At 45.5% G+C, this 26,145-nt stretch overlaps 1 protein-coding gene across 1 annotated transcript in view; it reads left to right on the top strand.

Annotated features, from left to right (window-relative positions):
- Window positions 1-26,145, top strand: part of POU6F1 (POU class 6 homeobox 1) — a 105,621-nt gene that overhangs the window by 32,262 nt on the left and 47,214 nt on the right. Inside the window, exons 6-7 of the mRNA XM_044286452.1 lie at window positions 16,895-17,120; window positions 22,719-22,969. Coding sequence (XP_044142387.1) covers window positions 16,895-17,120; window positions 22,719-22,969 — 477 coding nt within the window. The remainder of the gene's footprint in view (window positions 1-16,894; window positions 17,121-22,718; window positions 22,970-26,145) is intronic.

Raw genomic sequence — 26,145 nt, 5'->3', positions numbered from 1 at the left:
GATCTTTACTATCTTACATTTTTGAAGATTCATAAATGTTATAATTGTATATAGTTATTTTCTCTTAAAAAGAAACAATGTTACAGGTAACATACCGCAAGTAAACCTCGTGACACTCTGCTTACTCTTCCTGGGAGTCAGGTTCCCACCCGGACGTGTGCGTGTGTGTGTGTGTGCGCGCGCATGTGTATATATGTATATATATATATATATATATATATATATATATATACATATATATATACACACAAACATACATACATACAGACAGACATACATACATACACACACACACGAGAAACTCCTAGAATTTTGATGAAAACTTGTGAAACTTTATTTAGAACTGCGGCTGTATAAATCCGGTGTAACGTTTTGGCCTTTATCAAACTACAGCAAAGCATCGGAAAACATAATGTTAATGAGTGTGAAATAAACCACGGCAGTGTGTTACAATACAATCCATACAACAATAGTGTCTACAATATATCACATGAAATCAATCGCACAGTGTGATCTGAAGACATCTCAATTATACAATAATTGTCTATGGGACGGTCCCGTTCCTTCATCGTATATGGAGATGGTGCTGTAGGCTGACTATATGCGACCTGGTAAGGAATATAAAATCATAAGGAATCTTTGGATCAGAGGGTGGTCATGCAGATTGCATGGCTAGTATGGCCCCCGGTTAATCTGATAAATGGCATATATTGCTAAGGTAGACAAGAAGAATACTTAACGAGAAGTGCCATAAATCCTGGGGTGACCTTGGTAATACAAATAACTGTATTAATACACATGACTCTGGTAATACAAATGACTCCATCTTCTGCCCTAGCTAAATACATAACATGGATAAATGAAGATCCTATACATGTGACAGTCCATCATTAGATAACAGGGCTATGGTATGAGAGGTATCTGTATATAAGCAAGTTACCTGGTGCTGCTGATAAGTTTATGTGCAGAGCTGCGCTGAAGGAATAGTGCCGTTGCACAGTTATAAGATGCGCCACGTGGAGCGGGAAGTGCGCCCTTTATAAAGGATGCGTTGACCGCGGAGATAGTGTTGCACATGCACAGTGGCACCCAAGCGTGTCAAGCCTTGCTCTGAGGGATGGCAGGGCCGATACATTCCTGCAGGGATGCAGAAAGTAACTAGCAGTGGGTGGCGTCAGTATAGTGGAGGTGGTTTTGGGATTGCATTGTATTATTGATCATATATAACAGGTCGGTGTGCACTATATGCAGGTTAAAACTGTAGAGATAACGGAGATATTTAACATCAAAGAAATACTAAATAAAATAATAAAGCCAAATTGTACACTAGCATCTAGTCGTTTTCTATATGGGGAGTGAATGACTATAAAGGATACTATAGGCTATACCTGGTGACAATAGGGTTCCCCCATTATATCTGTAAAAGAGAAAAAATTATAGCATATCAAAATTAGGATTATGTACCATGGTAGAGAATCATGTACATTATATACATTCAACAATTTCATAGAGGAACCTGCCCATTGGATACTTGGACAAGGATCGTATTCATACAATGTCACCAGTGTGGACATGTCGCAATGTCAGCGGCACGCTATTATCATGTTAGAGTCGGGATCATATGCATGAGTGGAGGATCATGTATATAGAGAATCATATACATTGTCAATAACATTATATGGCTAAAGCTAGGATCCTGTTCATTGTATACAACATATAACTTATTTTATCCCCAGTGTTCTCGTAAAACGTAGCGATAAACTCACTGTATATGTTACATCATGTTCGCGATCAACAGGTATTAGATGAGACCCTGAATCTTGTATTCTCTGTTCATTCCTATTTGTTCCAAACTGTCCAGTTTATGGATCCAAAAGGCTTCCCTAGTTCTGAGTTGTCTGATTTTGTCGCCACCTCTCCTGCTAGTTTTTATCTGTTCAATTACTTGAAATTTCAATTGTGCAAGGTTGTGTCCTGCTGGGGCAAAGTGCGCTGGTACAGGTTGGAGAAGATTCTGTCTGATATTGGACTTTTGTTAACATATCCGATCTCGGATATATGACAAATGAGGAGTCGCAAGGGAAAAAACCTTGGACCGGGAAGCTTTTACCTGATTGGGGATGGTAGAAATGGGACCCTTTCGTGATGTTTGAGCATTGTATGCAAGGAAATATGCCTCTTTTTTGTGTGCCATGGAACGTCTGTGTTGGGGTAGTTCTGACCGACCCAATATCTTCTCGCACTAGTAGGTCCCGTAGGTTTTTAGGGCGACGTGTACACGCAAGTATAGGGTTTTTGAACTCTGCTACTTCAGGGTAGGCCTTTTGTAAAATAGGCCATTGATTCCTGATGCTATTCAGAATCAGAACCTTATTAGTACTTGGATGGACTGTGTGTACGAACAGAATTCGTGCTGTTTGTTTAGGTTTGGGGTTATGTGGTGTGTCTGAAACGTCAAGAAAGCGTTGTGGGTAGCCTCTTTCTAAGAAGCGTTGGCTCATTTCGGAGAGTCTGGTCTGTCTGAGGTATTTTTTAACAATCCGGCGGATTCGTTCGTATTGACTGTAGGAGAGGGACATTTTCGTATTATGTGGATGGAAACTTGAGAAGTGCAAAAGATTATTCCGGTCCGTGGATTTTTTTGTATAAGTTGGTCCCGAGTGTACCCGATTGGGCTTTGATCACCATAGTGTCTAGGAAACGGATTGTGTTGGGATCATTGTGAATGGTGAACTGAAGTTCAGGATAAATGGAATTGAGAAATGTGTGGAATTCTAGTGAGGCTCAGTTCTAGCAACTTCATATAGAAGTCGATATGTGTTAGTTCCATGTTCGTGGACCAGCGACACACAAAGGGCAGAAGGGGACAGAGGGGAGGCCCTACGACCCGAGGCTCCACAAGATCCCAGGTACAATCACAGTGAACATCTCATCATACACATTAAAGGATAACTGTCATACTTAGACCCCAATTTAAATTTTCATATATGTAGTTACTAATAACATGATATTCTAGAATCAGTTACTATTAGACTGACTTACCCCATATTTAATAAGATTCAGCCCTTAGCAACCAGTCTGCATAAAACTGCAATTTCACTATTCAGTTAAGATGGCCGCCACTGCCCTCACCCTGAGGCTAATCCTGCCTGCCCTCACTAGCCAGTAACAATAGCCCCCAAAAGTGTCAGTAACCAGAGCCCTCCCCTAAAGGGTTAATCTCCTGCAGCACAAACAAAGGGGTCCTCTTACCACATGTTGCTTTCATTTATACACTGAGCAGATGGCAGATCTCCCTTCCCTGGTCTGCGCTGCTTCGGCTCTGCATTGTCCAAGTCTGCAGAGTGAGGGAGAGGTGCACACAGCCCAGGCACTGTTATCAACTGCTGGGGAGGACCTGGCTTTAATCATTTACTTACAGTCCCTGGCTGTCAGTAATCTGACCTTGCACGCTGCCTGCTTCTGCGTCCTCCGTCCTTCAACACATAGACGGACCCTGCATAGCAACCTGATTTTAAGCACAGGTAAAAGTAGGCAGTACAGGGAGCAAAACTGTGGAATTAAGGGGTAATTGAATACACAGTGAAAAGTTGAAATAGGGCCACCAAGGAGATATTAACCACCACAATCCAATACTCAAAAAAATTAATAAAAAATATGACTTTAAGCCCACGCGAGATAACTTTACTAACGGGCCTCTCTTTTGGTCCATCTAGTCAGCTGGACACCTTTCAACTTGACCTGGATTTACAGACACTATTTAGGAATTTCCATCTAAAAGTACATTTGTCCATAAACTCTGACACCATTAACAATAGGGCGGTACACCTTAGTTCTCTAATCTCCATCCGCAATTTAGGCCTACACAACAAGAGCCACTTTACACTCCCCCCAGAAATCAACCAGCCATTGAAACTTTATTAATTTAGTAAAGCGTGACATGGTTCAATTTAGGACAGATCTAACGGGTGGGAAATACAAATTCAAACACAACCTGGGCAATATGCAGAAACAGGCCCTCTCCTCACTATCTAAGAGGACGGACCTCATCCTCAAACTGGCGGAGAGGTCTTGGTAATTATGGATAAACACAAGTACATTGAAGAGGTATACAGACAGCTAAATGACAACATAGTCTACTCCAAACTATCTAACAAACCGACATATCAAAGAGAATATAGGAAAAATATTGACTCACTATCATGACCTAAAGGTCATTGACGACCAGACTGTCACCTTATCTAACCCTAATCCCTCAATACTGGTATTTTACATTTTGCCAAAAATACATAAAAACCTATGGAATCCTCCAGGGCGCCCCATAGCCTCTACCAATTCTATCATCTCCCCATTGGCGATACTCTTAGAAAAAAAGTCTTGAACCCAATAATAAAGGAGACAAGATCCTTCTTTTTGGACATCTCCTTTTTACAGACATTAAATGAATTGACCCCGCTAACATTCAATTCGATACTAGTCACCTGGGACGTGGCGAGTCTGTACACCTACATCCAACACCACAAAGGCTTCAACGCAGTACATAAAAGACTCAGATCCACGAACATGGAACCAACACATATCGACTTCTATATGAAGTTGCTAGAACTGATCCCCACAAATAAGCTTATTTCAAGATGATTTTTCTTCAGCGACAGGGAACCGCAATGGGGTCCAATGTAGCGCCGCCATATGTAAATTGCTTTATGGAAGACTTCGAAGATACCTTTATTTACCCAGACACTCGCTTTTATGTGGAAAAGATACATCGACATCTTTTGCATATGGGAGGGGACAATAGACTCCCTACTAGAATTCCACACATTTCTCAATTCCATTTATCTTAGGTTCTGGCGCGCCTTTTGCTCCCAGTTGGGGATTCATCTCTCTTTCTCCTCGGCCTACCACCCTCAGTCCAATGGGGCCGCAGAACGATCCAATCAGGCCTTGGAGCAATTCCTTTGTTGCTATGTCTCCGATCACCAAGACAATTGGGTTGACCTCCTGCCTTGGGCTGAGTTTGCCAGGAACACGGCAGTGAACTCTTCCTCTGGGACGTCTCCCTTCATGGCCAATTATGGGTTCCAACCTGCCGTGTTACCGGAGGTATTCTCTCCCCAGGATATTCCGGCTGTGGAGGATCACCTTTCCGTCCTACGTGCTTCTTGGGTACAGATCCAGAGGTCCCTTGAGGTCTCTGCGCAGCGCCAGAGACTCCAGGCTGATCGCAGACGAGCGCCCGCTCCTTCCTACCAGGTCGGAGACCGTGTATGGTTGTCCACCCGCAACCTCAACCTTCGAGTGCCCACTCCCAAGCTGGCGCCTCGCTTTGTTGGTCCCTTCCGAGTGCTTCGCAGGGTAAACCCGGTAGCCTATGCCCTTGCGCTTCCTCCTGGCATGCGGATCTCCAACGTGTTTCATGTCTCCCTGTTGAAGCCATTGGTGTGTAATCGTTTCACTTCCTCGGTTCCTCGGCCCCGTCCGGTCCAAGTGGGCAATCGTGAGGAATATGAGGTGAGCAAAATCCTGGACTCACGCCTGGTCCGCGGTCGGTTGCAGTTTTTGGTCCATTGGCGTGGTTATGGTCCAGAGGAGCGTTCCTGGGTTCCCTCCGCAGATGTCCATGCTCCTGCTTTGCTCCGAGCCTTCCACGCACGCTTCCCTCAGAAACCGTTCCTTACTCCGCGGAGGACGGGCCCTTGAGGGGGAGGTACTGTCATGGTCTTACCTTCTCACTGTTCTCCTTCGTTTGACATGTGCTGGCGGCCATCTTGGTTTCTGGGTTTCTTGTAGCCTCCCACCCTGCGGCTTCTCCTTCCCACTGGGAGGAGCTGGATGCCTAGCTCATATATATAGGAGGTCTGTGGCTTCAGTTCCTTGCTTGGTCCTCCTGTGTTCACATGCTTCTAAGACTGCTGCTGCTTCTGGTTCCTGATCCTGGCCTCGTCTGACTACCCCGTTGGTTCCTGATCCTGGCTTCGTCTGACTACCCCGTTGGTTCCTGATCCTGGCTTCGTCTGACTACCCTGCTGGTTCCTGATCCAGGCTTCGTCTGACTACCCTTCTGGTTCCTGACCTCTGTCTACGCAAGACCCTGCTTCGGTTTAGCCATCCGTTTGGACTTTTGCTTACGGCTTGATTTTCAATAAAGCCTTCTTATTTTCCACTTATCTCTTGTTGTACGTCTGGTTCATGGTTCCTTGACATTAGGACCAAGCCATGAATTCTGACGGTACAGGGCCATCCTCGCTACCTACGCTGGTTGCCAGACTTGATCAGCAGGATCACCTGTTGGGTCGGTTCGCTGTGGCGTTGCAAACCCTGCTTGAACGCACGGCTCATTTCGCTTCCGTTGCCGATGGGTCGGTTGTCGCTCCTGGGCCCGCTCCTACTGTCGCTCCGGTTGTTGCGCCAGAGTCTACCCCGACACCTGTTGCTGCGCCTGCGGTGTCTCGGGGTATGACCGGTTCTGCCCCCCTTCCACAGCGCTTTGGGGGAGAGCCAACTCAGTGCCGAGGTTTCCTTAACCAGGTGGGCATTTATTTCGAGTTGCTGCCACATGCCTTTCCTACTGAGAGATCAAAGGTGGGCTTCTTGATCTCGCTGCTCTCGGACAAGGCCTTGGCCTGGGCCAGCCCTTTATGGGAGAACAACAATCCGGTGGTTGCCGAGTTTTCCGGTTTTGTTGCTTCTCTTCGGAAGGTATTCGATGTGCCGGCTCGTGCTGCCTCTGCTGCGAAGCTCCTTATGTCCATCAGACAGGGTTCACGATCCGTAGCTGAATACGCCATTGAGTTTCGTACCCTGGCAGCAGAGGTGGGCTGGAATAATGAGGCTCTGGTCGCTGCTTTCTCTCATGGTCTCTCGGATGCCTTGAAGGATGAGGTTGCAGCTAAGGACCTCCCAGTGGAGCTCGAGTCTCTTATTTCTTTCCTGATTTTGATTGACACCAGACTCAGGGAGAGACCTTCCTTTAAGGAGAGCCTGCGGAGGTCTTCTAACAGATTGGCGCCTACGTTTGCTGTCCCACCCATGCCTCCCTCTCCTCCCACGCCTCCTGGGGATGACTTGTCTGGGGGTGAACCCATGCAGCTGGGGTTTGCTCGCCTGTCCGAGGGGGAGAGGGTACTCCGGAGACGCGAGGGCCGATGCATGTACTGTGGTCTCGGTGGGCATTTTCGGTTGGCATGCCCGAACCGTCCGGGAAACGCTCGCACCTGAGATCCTGTCGGGGGCAGATCTTGGGTGGAGTCTCCTCGTCCCCGGTTTCCCGTGTTGACAAACCACTGATCACTGTTGTCCTCTCCTGGGTCGGGGGCTCGGTGACGACCCAGGCGTTGGTGGACTCTGGTGCTGGTGGTTTGTTCATTGATAGTGTGTTCGCTGCCGCCAACTCCATTCCTCTGCAGCCTCGAGGTTCCCCACTGGCTCTTGAGGCGATAGACGGCAGACCCCTTCTGCCGCCACACGTGACTCATGAGACCCTTCCAGTGGGGATAGCCATTGGTGCCGTTCACAGAGAGTCGGTCTGTTTCCAGGTGATTTCGTCTCCACACTACTCGGTGGTCTTGGGGTACCCCTGGCTCCAGAAGCATAATCCGACTTTCGATTGGAGATCGGCCGAGATCCTCTCGTGGTCACCGCAGTGTGGGGCTAGTTGCATCCATGGGCCTGTCAAGTTGCTGTGTACTTCCTCGGACTCTCTGTTGCCTCCTGAATACGAAGAGTACCGGGATGTATTCGGTAAGGTGTGCGCGGTTGCCCTACCTCCGCACCGCCCATACGATTGTGCCATAGAGTTACAATCTGGTGCCGTTCCTCCTCGTGGCAAAGTCTATCCACTGTCGGTAGCGGAGAATGAGGCCATGGAGGAGTACGTGAGGGAGGCGCTTTCACGCGGACACATTCGCAAATCCTCGTCCCCGGCAGGGGCTGGATTTTTCTTTGTGAAAAAGAAGGGCGGTGAGTTGAGGCCTTGCATCGATTACAGGGGTCTCAATCGCATCACGATCAAGAACGCTTACCCGATACCCTAGATTTCCGAGCTGTTCGATCGCCTCAAAGGGGCCACGGTCTTTACCAAACTCGACCTGAGGGCGGCATATAACCTGGTAAGGATCAAGGCGGGCGATGAGTGGAAGACCGCGTTTAACACCAGGACCGGTCATTATGAATCCTTGGTTATGCCCTTTGGGTTGTGCAATGCGCCCGCAGTCTTCCAGGAATTCATCAACGATGTTTTCCGTGACCTGTTGCAGCAGTGTGTGGTGGTCTATTTGGATGACATCTTGGTATATTCTGAATCCATGGAGGCCCACATTATGGATGTCAGACGAGTGTTGCAATGGTTACGAGAGAACAGGCTGTTCGGTAAGCTTGAGAAATGCGAATTTCACCGATCCCAGGTAACCTTCTTAGGTTACATCATTTCCGCTGAGGGGTTCTCCATGGATCCTGAGAAGGTTTCGGCTGTCTTACAGTGACCCCAGCCCAGTGGTCTCCGTGCCCTGCAGCGCTTTTTGGGCTTCGCCAATTATTATCGGAAGTTCATCAGGGACTTTTCTATGCTAGCCAAGCCGCTCACGGATCTGACCAGGAAGGGCAGTAATTTCCAGGTCTGGCCGCTCGAGGCCATCCGAGCGTTTGAGGCTCTAAAGTCCGCCTTTGTGTCGGCTCCGATTCTGTCGCATCCCAACCCTGGGTTGCCCTTTGTCCTCGAGGTGGACGCGTCTGAGACGGGAGTAGGCGCCCTCCTGTCTCAGCGTAGAACACCAGAGGGTCCTCTGCTTCCTTGTGGGTTTTACTCCCGGAAACTGTCTTCCGCGGAGTGCAACTATCAGATTGGTGACAGGGAGTTATTGGCCATCGTGCAGGCCCTTAAAGAATGGAGGCACTTGCTCGAGGGTTCGGTGGTTCCGGTTCTCATCCTGACGGACCACAAGAATCTGACCTACCTTTCTGAGGCCAAGAGATTGACACCACGTCAGGCCAGATGGGCTCTGTTCTTGTCACGTTTTAATTACGTGGTCTCCTACCTACCCGGTTCCAAGAACATCAGAGCGGATGCCTTATCACAGCAGTACTCCGAGCTGTCCGGGGAGGAGTCGATTCCGACTTCGGTCATACCTCCGAATCAGATCCTGGCCGCCATTCGCACCAGCCTGACCTCTCCCCTGGGTGAGCAGATTTTGGCGGCTCAATCTGGTGCTCCCTCTGGGAGACCCAACGGCAGGTGTTTTGTGCCTGAGGAGTTGCGCACTCGGTTGTTGCGAACCTACCATAACTCCAAGGCCGCGGGGCATCCTGGAAAGAATCAGCTGTCCTGGGCTGTTTCACGTCTGTTCTGGTGGCCTTCTCTACGTTCTGACATCGCCGCATATGTAGCGGCATGCTCCGTTTGTGCCCAGAGTAAGTCCCCTCGGCACCTTCCGTTGGGCCTGTTGCAACCCATAGCCACCGGGGAGCGCCCATGGTCACACCTGGGGATGGATTTCATTGTGGACCTCCCTGCATCCCGAGGCCATACGGTCATTCTCATGATTGTGGATCGGTTTTCCAAAATGTGCCACTGTGTTCCTCTCAAGAAGTTACCCTCTGCACAAGAGTTGGCCACGATTTTCGCCAGGGAGGTCTTCCGGTTGCACGGTTTGCCCAAGGAGATTGTGTCGGATCGGGGGAGTCAGTTTGTGTCCAGGTTCTGGCGCGCCTTTTGCTCCCAGTTGGGGATTCATCTCTCTTTCTCCTCGGCCTACCACCCTCAGTCCAATGGGGCCGCAGAACGATCCAATCAGGCCTTGGAGCAATTCCTTCGTTGCTATGTCTCCGATCACCAAGACAATTGGGTTGACCTCCTGCCTTGGGCTGAGTTTGCCAGGAACACGGCAGTGAACTCTTCCTCTGGGACGTCTCCCTTCATGGCCAATTATGGGTTCCAACCTGCCGTGTTACCGGAGGTATTCTCTCCCCAGGATATTCCGGCTGTGGAGGATCACCTTTCCGTCCTACGTGCTTCTTGGGTACAGATCCAGAGGTCCCTTGAGGTCTCTGCGCAGCGCCAGAGACTCCAGGCTGATCGCAGACGAGCGCCCGCTCCTTCCTACCAGGTCGGAGACCGTGTATGGTTGTCCACCCGCAACCTCAACCTTCGAGTGCCCACTCCCAAGCTGGCGCCTCGCTTTGTTGGTCCCTTCCGAGTGCTTCGCAGGGTAAACCCGGTAGCCTATGCCCTTGCGCTTCCTCCTGGCATGCGGATCTCCAGCGTGTTTCATGTCTCCCTGTTGAAGCCATTGGTGTGTAATCGTTTCACTTCCTCGGTTCCTCGGCCCCGTCCGGTCCAAGTGGGCAATCGTGAGGAATATGAGGTGAGCAATATCCTGGACTCACGCCTGGTCCGCGGTCGGTTGCAGTTTTTGGTCCATTGGCGTGGTTATGGTCCAGAGGAGCGTTCCTGGGTTCCCTCCGCAGATGTCCATGCTCCTGCTTTGCTCCGAGCCTTCCACGCACGCTTCCCTCAGAAACCGTTCCTTACTCCGCGGAGGAGGGGCCCTTGAGGGGGAGGTACTGTCATGGTCTTACCTTCTCACTGTTCTCCTTCGTTTGACATGTGCTGGCGGCCATCTTGGTTTCTGGGTTTCTTGTAGCCTCCCACCCTGCGGCTTCTCCTTCCCACTGGGAGGAGCTGGATGCCTAGCTCATATATATAGAAGGTCTGTGGCTTCAGTTCCTTGCTTGGTCCTCCTGTGTTCACATGCTTCTAAGACTGCTGCTGCTTCTGGTTCCTGATCCTGGCCTCGTCTGACTACCCCGTTGGTTCCTGATCCTGGCTTCGTCTGACTACCCCGTTGGTTCCTGATCCTGGCTTCGTCTGACTACCCTGCTGGTTCCTGATCCAGGCTTCGTCTGACTACCCTTCTGGTTCCTGACCTCTGTCTACGCAAGACCCTGCTTCGGTTTAGCCATCCGTTTGGACTTTTGCTTACGGCTTGATTTTCAATAAAGCCTTCTTATTTTCCACTTATCTCTTGTTGTACGTCTGGTTCATGGTTCCTTGACAACAACGCTTAGAAAGAAGCTACCCACAACGCCTTCTTGACATTTCAGATACCACATAACCCCAAACCTAAACATACAGCACGAATTCCGTTCGTGCACACAGTCCATCCGAGTCCTAATAAGGTTCTAAATAGCATCAGGAACCACTGGCCTATTTTACAAAAGGCCTACTCTGAAGTAGCAGAGTTCAAAAACCCTATACTTGCGTGTACACGTCGCCCCAAGGCAGACGTTCCTTGGCACACAAAAAAGAGGCACATTTCCTTGCATACAATGCTCAAACATCATGAAAGGGTCCCATTTCTACCATCCCCAATCAGGTAAAAGCTTCCCGGTTCAAGGTTTTTTCCCTTGTGAATCCTCATTTGTCATATATCTCCTAAAATGCCCTTGTGGCAAAATTTACGTGGGTGAAACACAGAAGATTTGAGATCGAATATGTCAACATAAGTCCAATATAAGACAAAATAATCTTCTCCTACCAGCGCACTTTGCCACAGCCGGACACAACCTTGCACAATTGAAATTTCAAGTAATTGAACAGATAAAAACTAGCAGGAGAGGTGGCGACAAAATCAGACAACTCAGAACTAGGGAAGCCTTTTGGATCCATAAACTGGACAGTTTGGAACAAATAGGAATGAACAGAGAATACAAGATTCAGGGTCTCATCTAATACCTGTTGATCGCAAACATGATGTAACATATACAGTGAGTTTATCGCTACGTTTTACGAGAACACTGGGGATAAAATGAGTCATATATTGTATACAATGAACAGGATCCTCGCTTTAGCCATATAATGTTATTGACAATGTATATGATTCTCTATATACATGATCCTCCACTCATGTATATGATCCCAACTCTAACATGATAATAGCGTGCCGCTGACATTGCGACATGTCCACACTGGTGACATTGTACGAATACGATCCTTGTCCAAAGTATCCAATGGGCAGGTTCCTCTATGAAATTGTTGAATGTATATAATGTACATGATTCTCTACCATGGTACATAATCCTAATTTTGATATGCTATAATGTTTTCTCTTTTACAGATATAATGGGGGAACCCTATTGTCACCAGGTATAGCCTATAGTATCCTTTATAGTCATTCACTCCCCATATAGAAAACGACTAGATGCTAGTGTACAATTTGGCTTTATTATTTTATTCAGTATTTCTTTGATGTTAAATATCTCCGTTATCTCTACAGTTTTAATCCACATATAGCGCACACCGACCTGTTATATATGATCAATAATACAATGCAATCCCAAAACCACCTCCACTATACTGACGCCACCCACTGCTAGTTACATTCCTGCAGGGATGCAGAAAGTATCGGCCCTGCCTTCCCTCAGAGCGAGGCTTGACACGCTTGGGTGCCACTGTGCATGTGCAACATGATCTCCGCGGCCAACGCATCCTTTTTAAACGGCGCGCTTCCCACTCCACGTGGCGCATCTTATAACTGTGCAACGGCACTATTCCTTCAGCGCAGCTCTGCACATAAACTTATCAGCAGCACCAGGTAACTTGCTTATATACAGATACCTCTCATACCATAGCCCTGTTATCTAATGGACTGTCTCATGTGTATTAATACAGTTATTTGTATTACCAAGGTCACCCCAGGATTTATGGCACGTCTCGTTAAGTATTCTTCTTGTGTACCTTAGCAATATATGCCATTTATCACATTAACAGGGGGTCGTACTAGCCATGCAATCCGCATGACCACCCTCTGATCCAAAGATTCCTTATGATCCTATATTCCTTATCAGGTCGCATATATTCAGCCTACAGCACCATCTCCATATACGATGAAGGAACGGGACCGTCCCATAGACAATTATTGTATAATGGAGATGTCTTCAGATCACACTGTGCGATTGATTTCATGTGATATATTGTAAACACTATTGTTGTATGGATTGTATTGTAACACACTGCCGTGGTTTATTTCACACTCATTGACATTATGTTTTCTGATGCTTTGCTGTAGTTTGATAAAGGCCGAAACGTTTCACCGGATTTATACAGCCGCATTTCCAAATAAAGTTTCACAAGTTTTTATCAAAATTCCGGGAGTTTCTCGTTTATATACAGGTAGCATACCTTCACAAATTGTCTCTGGCAGCGGAACTAATATATGACATGTATTAAACCTGTAATAATATTACATATCCCTTGCATCAGCCATCTTAGGGAAAGTGGGGCACATTTACTAAGACTGGCTTGTTATGTCGGTTTTAGTTTTCCCCTCTGTGCTGCCGTAAGGTGTGTGCCTTATCATATTAGGTGCATCTGTGGCATTCTGGGCGCCTGGAGTAAAAACTACGCCAACACGAGTGTTGGTTGTGCTGTGCACTGGGGCCCACAAATTGCTGTCCCCAATGCACAGGCACCGTCCGTGTGGCCTGCACTGGCGGATGCAGACCCATTCAACCGCGATCAGTCCGCACTGCAAGACATGGAGCATGTTATATTTTTTGCGGTGCAGAGCCAGAGACCGAAAGGCCACAAAAGGACTTTATATTGCTTCCATGGCCTTACGATCAGTATCTTCCAGATTGCATGATTGGCACACGTTTGTGTGCATAAGCCCTTACATTGTGGATTTTGGTGCATATTGCTCTGGTCTTGGCCTCTGAAGTGTGAATATTACCCTATTGATATGTTTAACATTCACACCAGGAAAAACGTATTGATGTAATGTGAACAAGGCCTAACTGGCTGTAAAGATCCAACAGCCAACATAGCCCTGTGCTCTGCATCCTGGACATCCATAGCAAACAGCAAGCCTCCCTGTGCTGATACTATAGTAAGGGTACTTTCACACTAGCGTTATTCTTTTCTGGTATTGATTTCCGTCACAGGGGCTCGATAGCAGAAAAAAAGTTCAGTTTTGTCCTAATGCATTATGAATGGAAAGCATTCCGTTCAGTATGCATCAGGATGTCTTCAGTTTAGTCCCTTTATGGTATTTGGCCAGAGAAAATACCGCAGCATGCTGCTGTATTTTCTCTGGCGAAAATTCCAGGACACTTGCCGGAATGCTGAATCCGGCATTAATTGCCATTGAAATGTACTAATGCCGAATCCGGTACCAAGTTGTCACGATCAGTGTGGGGGGAGAAACTCCACACTAAACACAGGAGAGGAGGGGAACAGTAACTGGGCCTGGAAAGTAACAGGTCACCTCCTAAACAACCCTAATCCGGGCCCTAACTACCTATTATTATGAATAGACCTTGAAGGTAGGAATATTCATATGCTGTATACCTAGGCCTTTATATCCCTATAAGGCCCTGGAATGAGGTTAGGACCAACCCTTAACCCATTCCTCCCCAGATGGATGAATGTAAGTCTCTGTCTCAGGCCCAGATACAAACAGGGAATATGACAAACATAAAACAAGAAGAAAAGACAAGACTTATCTGAAAGTAGAAAACTGTCAACTCCAGAAGCACCACAGAGTGCAACCAACCAACCAGCTAGTTAGAAGGCAGGAAGAAGATCTATAAACTGCTCCTCCAAGAGTGAGAAGCGGCTACTTATGGGAAAAGTAAATTACCAACAAGCAACACCTGAAGCAAGAGGTGTGGCATTCACCAAAACACAGACACAATAAGATCCACATTGAACTTGTCAATTTAAACAACAAGTTGCCAGTCTCTCCAGTCTCCTGCTACCTGCCACGGGAACGTCCGTGACACAAGTGTTCTGGAAAACCATATCCGGTTTCCCGGTCTGCGCATGTGTAGACCTTTTAAAAATGCAAAAAAAATAAATACCAGATCCGTTTTTCCAGATGACACCGGAGAGACGGATACGGAATTTCAATGCATTTGTCAGACGGATCCGAATTTGTCTACAAATGCTATCTGTTTGCATACGGATTTCCGGATCCAGCAGGCAGTTCCGGCGACGGAACTGCCTGCCGGATCCTGACAACACAAGTGTGAAAGTACCCTAATGAATATAATCTTTGACCCTTCGGTGCTGCTGGAACTTTACTGTCAGTTAGGGCTCATGCACATGACCTGCAAAAAACAGATACCAATTGTGTGCATTTTTGCAGAACGGGACTTTCTGGCCTCTATAGAACCGTCCTATCCTTGTCCGCAAAACAAACAAGAATAGGACATGCTCTATTTTCTGCAGGTGTCACAGAACGGACATACAGATGTCGACAGCACATGGCGGGCTGTCTGCATCTTTTGCAGCTCCATTGAAGTGAATGGGTCCGCATCCGACCCACACAAAATGCGTATTGGATGCGGAAAAAAAATATGTTGGTGTGCATGAGCCTTTACAGGAGGATACAGTCTGGGTTTCTGTGCTGCTGGAGCTCAGAAAGGAGAACTTTGCTAATGGGTTACATTGCAAGCTCATAGTAAGTACTGAAGCAAATGATTTTTCATAACTTCATGTGTACTTTAAAGGGTTATCCGCATCAAAAGACGTTCATTCCCTATAATTGCCTGCTCGTCAGGGACTTCAGGCCTGACACATTTACTAATTGCCCCAGTTGGGCAGTTAGGCTTATGTACAGGCATATTTATGGGAGTCACAAAAACAGCCAAGTAATGTCCTCAGGGACCTGCCACTTTCAGACGTGGATGTGCTATAAATGTCTATGATGGAATAACCCTTTCCAGGCGTAAATGTAACCAAATTTAGAAGGGCACCCCCCTCCCCCATTCCGCCCCCAAACTGTGGAGTACAGCATGAAACTAGCCATGCAACTAAATATTATCGGCTGATTCAAAAGGGACCCCCGCCAATTTTTTTCAACTAAAATAGTCTCAAGTCCCTTAATAAATGACCCCCGGTGTATCTTCGTTGTGGTACGCATGGTGGTAGAGCAGACCTTTACCCTCATTCTTGGATAAAGTATATCAACTATGTGTATGTCCAGCTTGGTGTACTTTGCGCCAAATGTTGTTTGTTAAATTTGGAACAACCTTTAGGCTTTTGTCACGTAACATATTTAATATATTTTATAATGCTAGTCTATGGTGTCGCCCTATGACAGTGGTGGCGAACCTATGGCACGGGTGCCAGAGGCGGCACTCAGAGCCCTCTCTGTGGTCACCTGCGCCCTGGAAAAAGTCTATGGTGTACCATAATGCTTTTTCCTGCCATGCATCAGCACATGGCGCACTATGAACAGCGCAGGCAGCGCATTGAATGTAGGCAGGCTATTATAGGTAAAGGAAAAAGTACTTGGAAGATACACTGTATTGGTATTCAGGTTAAATTGCAGTGTCGGCACTTTGGCGATAAATAAGTGGGTTTTGGATTGCAGTTTGGGCACTCGGTCTGTAAAAGGTTCACCATCACTGCCCTATGACATACTGCCGATGTTTTTTTTTCGACTGCCGTGTCGCATGTCGCAGTGCAACACCGTAGACTAGCATTTTAAAATATGTCGCACTACATTACTGCAACTAATAGTCGTGTGACAAATGTCATTGTGTAGCCCTAGCCTTAACCTAACATTTTTGTCTAGAAATGCTACTCCAGTTTTCTACAGCGCCTCCTACCGCAGTGAGCTTGCTATTCTTTTTGGAGAAAAGCTCATTAACAGGAGTGAGTGTTGAAGATATATAAAAAAGGCGCTAACTTTTTGAGTGACTTTTTCAAGACAGAATTCTGGAGGCTAGCGTGTGAGAAATTCCCCCCTGAGGATTTTAAATGCATGACTTATATTTCTAGGCAACATTGTTCTAGCAGGAAATACTGGTTAAGCGATGAACTATAATAGTAAAGAACCACACATTCAGCAAAGTTTTTTTTAATTCAATGTAAAATGAAACTTTTTGTTTTCAGGTCTTGACTCAGGAAAACTTAACAACGCTTTTCACAGGGGTAATGGCTCCTACAGGAGCAGTAAGTCAACCTGTTCTTATCCCCATCACTATTCCTGGTCAAGTGGCAGGTCAGCAGGGTCTGGCTGTTTGGAACTTCCCCACTGCAACTCTAGCCACCATTCCTGGATTAGCAGCTACTCCCCCTGCTGGTGGAATGTTTAAACTGCCTCTAGCAAACCTGCAAGGTAAGATGACTCTGAAACCTATTGGGGGTCATTTACTAATGCCAGTTTGGTGTAAAAAAAAAAGTCGCAAGTCCACTATTTGCAACTGTGGAGTGGTGGGGCCAGGCCATTGGCTTTGACAAATTCACTTAACAATTATGTCTGGAAAAAGGCATAAATGATGTCAGAAATGTACTCCAGTCAAGGACTGAAATAGATTTCATTTCAGGTGCATGGACTGCCGGAGAATGCGCCTGTGTCTTGTCATCCTCCAGCAGCACAGGGGTATCTAAGACCAGGATAAAACGGCGGTCTTTGATAAATGACCCCCATTGTTTCTCATAGTGTTTTCTATTTAAACATTTTACTGCATTTGCATTTTGTGTGAATTAACTATGGAAGTGTAGGGTGCTTTACCCTGCCATGTGTGATGGCACCCTATTTACTAATGTGTATTTCACCTTGGACCTTGCCTGGGTCATACAACCATTTCATCTTCCATGTTAAATCATTTTAAAGGGGCTTTTCAGGTATTTAAAAGTTTTTTTTGATTAACCACCTCCCGACCGCCTAACGCAGGGATGTGTCCTGTGGGTGGCTGGGTTATTCCTTCTTCACGCATCTACGTGTCATCTCGCGAGACGCGAGATGACACGCATATCCGGCCCTCACATGCGCAGTGCGGGTCGGCAAAAGGCACACAAGGAGTTGGTCACCAGCCTGCCAGCCAATGATCAGCGCTGGCAGGTTGGTGACTTTTAAAATAACGAACCACCAGCCATATAGCACATTATATTTATAAATATAATGTGTTAAATGGCTTCTGTGCTCTCTGCTGGGTCCTTTTCCTCGGTTGGTCCCAGCAGGGAGCACAAATCACAGTGAGTACACCAAGCACAACACATTTAGCCCCAGATCACCCCCCATCACCCCAATTAACCCCTTGATCACCCCTGTCAATCACTAGTGAAAGGGAAAAAAGTGATCAGTGTAAACTAACTTTTTTTTTTCTCACCAGTATAGACTGTTAGGTTTAGGTTAGTTTAGGCCCCTTTGGTAGGTAGTTAGCTTCAGTTAGTGCCCAGCCCACCGCACCGCAGTCACTGATTCGCTGATTAACGTATCGCTAATCAGCATTGGTACTTTATAGACAAAATTTTATTTTATTTTTTATCACTGCACAATCACTACACAAGCGCTGCGGTGATTTAAAAAAATCTGTTTTGCTATTTTTTATCAATTGCAGCGGCTTTTTTTTTTTTTTTTTACCTTCTAGGTGGACCAAGCGATCAACCAGCTGCAGCACTGATGTGCATTCTGACAGAAGCATTGCGCTGCTGTCAGATTACACAAAAGTCGGTGTATGCGGCGCTGCAAGACGAGATTTCTCCTCTGCAGTAAAAAAGATATGTTTGCCGAGGCTTATGAGCTGAGCGGCGGTGTTCATATGCTTTGCAAACACTTTGTATATATAAAAAAAAATTCCGGCAATGATTTATTCATCCACATCGATTGATGTGAATGGAGAAATCGGGTTTGCCAGGGCATACGGGCTGAGTGGGTTTGGATGTTGGGTGGAGCTCCTATGTCCTGACAGAGGCCTTTCCCCTCTTTTTTTTTGCACATTTTTTGACAGAGATTTTTTCATCCACATTGATCGATGCGAATGAAGAAATCTGTGCCATTAATTTTTTCTTTCAGCCCAGAGGCTGAACGGAAAAAAAAATTACCCGTATGCTCAATATAAGGAGAATAGCAGAAACTCCTAATGCTGGCCATTCATGTAATGATTGCGGAGACCCTCAAATGCCAGGGCAGTACAAACACCCCACAAATGACCCCATTTTGGAAAGAAGACACCCCAAGGTATTCGCTGAGGGGCATATTGAGTCCATGAAAGATTCACAAGTTTTGTCACAAGTTAGCGGAAAGGGAGACTTTGTGAGAAAAAACAAAAAAAATCAATTTCCGCTAACTTGTGCCAAAAAAATAATAATAATTCTATGAACTCGCCATGCCCCTCATGGAATACCTTGTGGTGTCTTCTTTCCAAAATGGGGTCACATGTGGGGTATTTATACTGCCCTGGGGCCCTAAAGCGTGAGAAGAAGTCTGGAATCCAAATGCCTAAAAATGCCCTCCTAAAAGGTACTCATTGGAATTTGGGCGCCTTTGCGCACCTAGGCTGCAAAAAAGTGTCACACATGTGGTATCGCCGTACTCAGGTGAAGTAGGGCAATGTGGTTTGGGGTGTATTTTTACATATACCCATGCTGGGTGAGAGAAATATCTCCGTAAATTGACAACTCTGTATAAAAGAATGTAAAAAGTTGTCATTTACAGAGATATTTCTCACACACAGTATGGGTTTATGTAAAAATACACCTCAAAACACATTGCCCTACTTCTTCTAAGTACGGCGATACCACATGTGTGACACTTTTTTGCAGCCTAGGTGCGCAAAGGGGCCCAAATTCCAATGAGTACTTTTAGGATTTCACAGGGCATTTTTACGCATTTGGATTCCAAACTACTTCTCACACTTTAGGGCCCCTAAAATGCAAGGGCAGTATAAATACCCCACAAGTGACCCTATTTTAGAAAGAAGACACCCAAGGTATTCTGTTAGGGGTATGGTGAGTTCATGTAAAATTTTATTTTTTGTCACAAGTTAGTGGAATATGAGACTTTGTAAGAAAAAAAAAAAAAACATTTCCGCTAACTTGTGACAAAAAATAAAAACTTCCATGAACTTACGATGCCCATCAGCAAATACCTTAGGGTGTCTACTTTCCGAAATGGGGTCATTTGTGGGGTGTTTCTACTGTCTGGGCATTGTAGAAGCTCAGGAAACATGACAGGTGCTCAGAAAGTCAAAGTGTGTACATTTTTTTGCACCATAGTTTGTAAACGCTATAACTTTTACCCAAACCAATAAATATACACTTATTGCATTTTTTTTTATCAAAGACATTTAGAACAATAAAGTTAGAGAAAAATGTATATAGAAATGTAGTTTTATTTGAAAATTTTTACAACAGAAAGTGAAAAATTTCATTTTTTTTGCAAAATTTTCGGTCATTTTTGAGTAATATCAAAAAAAGTAAAAATGTCAGCAGCAATGAAATACCACCAAATGAAAGCTCTATTAGTGAGAAGAAAAGGAGGTAAAATTCATTTGGGTGGTAAGTTGCATGACCGAGAAATAAACCGTGAAAGTAGTGTAGTGCAGAAGTGTAAAAAGTGGTCTGGTCATTAAGGGGGTTTAAGCTAGGGGAGCTGAGCTGGTTAAGCTAAATATATGTTAAAAAAACAACAAGATAATTATCTTGCAAATCATCCTCCATACCACTAGTTCCCTGGTCCTTTGCAATCTTACACCACTGCATGAATGATGCCTTGTTCTGACATTTCACTGCAGCAGTCAATCCCTGTCCTCAGCAGTCAGTAAAGTCAACAGATTAACCTCTCTCGACACAGATTGTCATCCGTGGTTTTTGTTATTTCACCACATATCCAGCTGATTTAAAAATGTCTAAAAAGCCTGAAAATTCACAATTAGGGCTCATGCACTTGAACGTAATTTTGTCCGTTCTGTTTTTTTGCGGCCCGTATACGGAACTATTCATTTCAATGGGGCAGCAAAAAACAGAAATGACTCTGTGTGCATTCCATGTCTGCATGTCCGTTCTGCAAAAAAATAGAACATGTCCTATTCTTGTCCGTTCTGCGGACAAGTACAGGCATTGTTACAATGGATCCGCCCAAAAAAAAAAAAACAGATGCAACATGGACGTCACACTGATGTCATTAGTTTTTAGTTTTTTGCAGATCCGTGTTTTGCGGACCGCAAAACACATACGGTCGTGTGCATGAGCCCTTAGAGGCATGTTCATAGTCTCTGCCTATTAGAGTTGCATTAAGCTATTGACCTCTCCTTTAAAAGTGGTACGTTCTGCACCTAAATTTTCACATACTGTTTTCACATAATTAATTTTTATTATGACATCGTATGAAATAATTCCACCTGCTTTAGATGTCAGGCCTCAAATGTTCAAAATGTTTTAGGGAAACCGTGGTCACATTGCCCATACCACCAGCTTATAGTCTAATACATTAATAAATCTATTCCTCTGAAAAAGTCGCACAATGATAAAATAGTACATTATATATTGCTCAATCAGTTTTTAACATTTCAAGTGTCCGTCCAGGCCTACTCTTATGCCTGCTCTGACATGGATGTGGAGAGATGGAGATGTAGCTACACACTGGGAGGCCCAATTCTCAATGAGTATAATGCACAGATCCTATTAATTAGAATAGGACCTTCAGCAATTGTACCGCCCAGGTAGCAGGTTCTTCTCTCCATGAACATTATAGGTCAGGCAGCAGAGTACGCCTGGCAGTACAGTTTAGGCTGGGCAGGAGAGTACACCTGGCAGTACAGTTTAGGCTGGGCAGGAGAGTACACCTGGCAGTACAGTTTAGGCTGGGCAGGAGAGTACGCCTGGCAGTACAGTTTAGGCTGGGCAGGAGAGTACTCCTGGCAGTACAGTTTAGGCTGGGCAGGAGAGTACACCTGGCAGTATAGTTTAGGCTGGGCAGGAGAGTACACCTGGCAGTACAGTTTAGGCTGGGCAGGAGAGTACGCCTGGCAGTACAGTTTAGGCTGGGCAGGAGAGTACGCCTGGCAGTACAGTTTAGGCTGGGCAGGAGAGTACTCCTGGCAGTACAGTTTAGGCTGGGCAGGAGAGTACGCCTGGCAGTACAGTTTAGGCTGGGCAGGAGAGTACGCCTGGCAGTACAGTTTAGGCTGGGCAGGAGAGTACGCCTGGCAGTACAGTTTAGGCTGGGCAGGAGAGTACGCCTGGCAGTACAGTTTAGGCTGGGCAGGAGAGTACACCTTGCAATACAGTTTAGGCTGGGCAGGAGAGTACGCCTGGCAGTACAGTTTAGGCTGGGCAGGAGAGTATGCCTGGCAGTACAGTTTAGGCTGGGCAGGAGAGTACGCCTGGCAGTACAGTTTAGGCTGGGCAGGAGAGTACACCTTGCAATACAGTTTAGGCTGGGCAGGAGAGTACGCCTGGCAGTACAGTTTAGGCTGGGCAGGAGAGTATGCCTGGCAGTACAGTTTAGGCTGGGCAGGAGAGTACACCTGGCAGTACAGTTTAGGCTGGGCAGGAGAGTACACCTGGCAGTACAGTTTAGGCTGGGCAGGAGAGTACGCCTGGCAGTACAGTTTAGGCTGGGCAGGAGAGTACGCCTGGCAGTACAGTTTAGGCTGGGCAGGAGAGTACGCCTGGCAGTACAGTTTAGGCTGGGCAGGAGAGTACACCTTGCAATACAGTTTAGGCTGGGCAGGAGAGTACGCCTGGCAGTACAGTTTAGGCTGGGCAGGAGAGTACACCTGGCAGTACAGTTTAGGCTGGGCAGGAGAGTACACCTGGCAGTACAGTTTAGGCTGGGCAGGAGAGTACGCCTGGCAGTACAGTTTAGGGTGGGCAGGAGAGTACACCTTGCAATACAGTTTACAAATGCGATGGTCTTTTGTGCTATCTTAAGTGGCATAAACTTCTGTATTATTAATCATGTACTATCTTATTATTATAATTTTTATAGCAGCATCAGTCTTGAATACTGCCCTACAAACCCCGGTTCAGGCAGCTCCAGCCATCCAGACCCTTTATCAGGCACAGCCAGCAGTTCAGACGCAAGCTGCGCTACAGGCCGCTGTACAGCCACAGGCGGCACTGCAGGTCCCGACAGCTCTACAGGCCCAAACAGCCATGGTGTCCAGTAATGTAGCCAAAGCAGAACCTCAGACACATCTCACTGTCCAGCCAGCAAGTTTCACTTTCAATCCAGCTATTGTAAGTATGTTATGAATATCAGTGCGTATAGTAATTACACATTAAAATAATGGAACAGGTGTAAAACTTCGGGTTGGCTCTGATAACTTTAGTGATTTTCCTAAAATGATAACAGAACTGCTCCATTTGACATTGAGGGCATTCAAATAATACATATATAAAGGCCCGTTTTACATGGGCTAACACAGAACGCAAATATGGTTCCTGATAATTGCCTGCTTGTCAAAGGAGGTGAGAGCTGCATTCTCATGCCGCAATTATTTTCTTGGCAATCTATTTATACATTTCTAGGAACAATAATATAGGAAGGGAACAACATAGAGTTATAAAAGAAGATGCTCCAGAATTATTATTTTATGGAGAATATTCGTATTTACTGAAACAGACATGTTTCTGATGCCTAAAGGGGTTTCCCAGGAATAAAGTAGGATAGGTCATCAATATCTGATTGGTGGGGGTCTGACTCCTGATCTGTTTGAACAGTCATGTTCACAAATGTCCTGTTCATTAATCACATGGTCTGTTACAAGCACAGGCGCTATATAATGTACTGCACTGTGCTTGCTATGCTGTGAGGAGGCCGCAGCTCTTATAGTAATGCAGTGGTCTCCTCAAACAGTGGAGCGGCAGTGCTGAGAGTCAGGCTCCTACCAATCAGATATTTCTCTACTCCTGGAAAACCCCTTTAAAGGAAATCTATCATCAGATACCTTGTTATAAATCCATCTGCCGCGCAAGATGCGTGCTTGTTATGACTTTCATTTGATCCTATTTCGATCTGTGTCCCTATTGTGGAGACATTATCCTTTTTATTTTATGTAAATTCGCCATTGGGTGCAAGGAGGGCATTGCCATTGGACCTGAGGCTCTGCTTCTTTTCATTCCAGCCCGCCCCTTCATCATTTTCACTGACAACCAGGCAGTGAAGACGTACTCACACCTGGCCCTGAAGTCTTGCAGCAGCGTGTTTAGCGTACGCACCGAACATGGCTGGAGATCAACAGACAGAGATTCCATTTGCCCTCCGATCTCTAGCCTGTACTGCGTGTGCGCTGAATGAACTGCTGTGCCAGGTATGAGTAAGTCTTCACAAAATGATGGTGGTGCAGCCTTGAATAAAACCTGAGCCTCGAGTGCAAGGAGGTGCACTGGCAACGTCCTCCTTGCACCCAGGGGCTAATTTGCATAAAATAAAATGACTTATTTTTCCACAATGGGGGCACGGATCTATAGAGGACCAAGAGTGTTTGAATGTCATGACAAGCACGCATCTCTCATGGCCGATGGATTTATAACAAGGTGTTGCTGACAGATTCCCGTTAATTAAAGGCTATGTACACCTTTTTGAGGCAATTATTGTTTATAGACTGGATGGAACCGGCACTCAAAACAATCGGATTTCACGTGGAAGTTGAATAAAAAATTTATTAAACAATCAACACTATATACTAGATGCACCAAAGTAAAATTCATATAAAATATATAAAAATATAATAAAAAGCATATATCTCAGTGTTAACCAAGCGAGTGGAGTATTCTTAAGGCACAGAGGTCTGAAGTGCTACGCACAGAGGGCTGCATCCGTGTCCCCCCAATTGGGTAGGCTATTGGATCACAGTCGTCCGTGACGGAGCTGCACAGAGCTTGTTGAATATTGTGCTTGGAATAGTCGCAGGTATTATTCACATATAAATTTCACATAAGCTTAAATGCATGTAGATAAAATCTTGTGCCACCGTATAGGGTAGAGAAAAGGTATTTAGAGGTGAGCTGAGTTCAATTATCCATCACCTATAGTGATCTCAATTTCTGAGTGAACTGGAGGTGAGAAAGTCACTAGTCCAGCACGTCTGATGTCGCCGTGCAAAATACCGCCTTGCGTACAGCGGTTCAATATGGTTCCACTTGAGTTAATGTTACTCACTGTTTCCCGTGTGAATTCACTCGGTTAGGTCTGCGGGAGGTTCTCTGTCGTGGCGTCCCACGCTTCAGTCTTTCCCCGCTATATTGGTGTCGGGTCCAGTTGTCAGTGTGGATCCCGTCTGCACTCTCGTAGGAGACCTATGTCAGCTGTTTCACTTACGTGAATTTCACAGCGTTTCTTGGTCTTACGTGAGTAGGTGGATGAACTTTTAGTACATGGCCATGTACCGCTGCGATGGTTCTTTCACAGGTAGTACGCCCAGACGCGTTTCGAGATATCTTATCTCTTCCTCAGTGGGTAAGACCTGTGAGCTCTGATATCGCTTTTTGTATGTTCTCATCTCAATTGGATAATTGGTTTCACCTGTCCCAAAGCTTGTGTGGGAAAATGGGGCCTTGCTTTTCGTTGACCTTTACTTTTCCATATGTTGTTTCTACCTAAACGCTCTCTTTCGGTGGCAATTTAGCGATACCTTTCTAATAGTGTTCAGTCTCTCTGTATACATATAGGCATATGTGTATCGATTGTACAATCGAATATGGGAGATATATATGACTACATAAAATTCATACAATCAAATAAAATACAATCAAGTAAAATACATAAAATAAGGATGTGTCAAAAAAGAGACACTTCTTAGTTATATTCATATAGAAGGCAGTATCTTATAATGCAAGGGAATGTTGTTGTATCAGCATTGTGTGGTAGATGATTGTACATCTACGTGTCTTACTATACTGGTATCCACAGTATTATCAAAGAGGATTTTGATCCTGAGTGGTGGATATCGATCTATATCCTCTTGAGGGCTGATTGATTCGATATTAGAATACTATTGTGATTTTATTTATCATTTTCAATTTATTTATAATTTTCAAAGGATGGTAGATCTGTTTCTCTTTCTTATATGTATCCTTCTCTATAATCTTTATTTCTCAGTTTTAATAAAATTTCTTTTTGCTATTGCGTTATTTTTCTTTTGTATTGCGTTTTTTTTAAAAATGTTCATGCGGTTTTTATTAGAGTGCGTTTTTTTATATAATTTATTATTATTTGTTTTTATATACAGAAGGTCCTATTTCCCTTCTAGTAGAGAGATTTTTGGCTCAATCGGAAATATAATATTTCATTTTGCCATATATGGAGAATCATTACTCCCTTTTGAATAGTCAGTTTTTATTTTCCGTCCATACTGCTGTGGATGAATTTATATTTTATGTTCAATTTTGTTTTCCTCCGGTATTTTATTTAA

This window comes from Bufo gargarizans, chromosome 3, assembly GCF_014858855.1.
Source record: "Bufo gargarizans isolate SCDJY-AF-19 chromosome 3, ASM1485885v1, whole genome shotgun sequence".
Taxonomy (NCBI): Eukaryota; Metazoa; Chordata; class Amphibia; order Anura; family Bufonidae; genus Bufo; species Bufo gargarizans.
The sequence above is the reverse complement of the archived record's forward strand: the minus strand, read 5'-3'. Positions and strand labels throughout refer to the sequence as shown.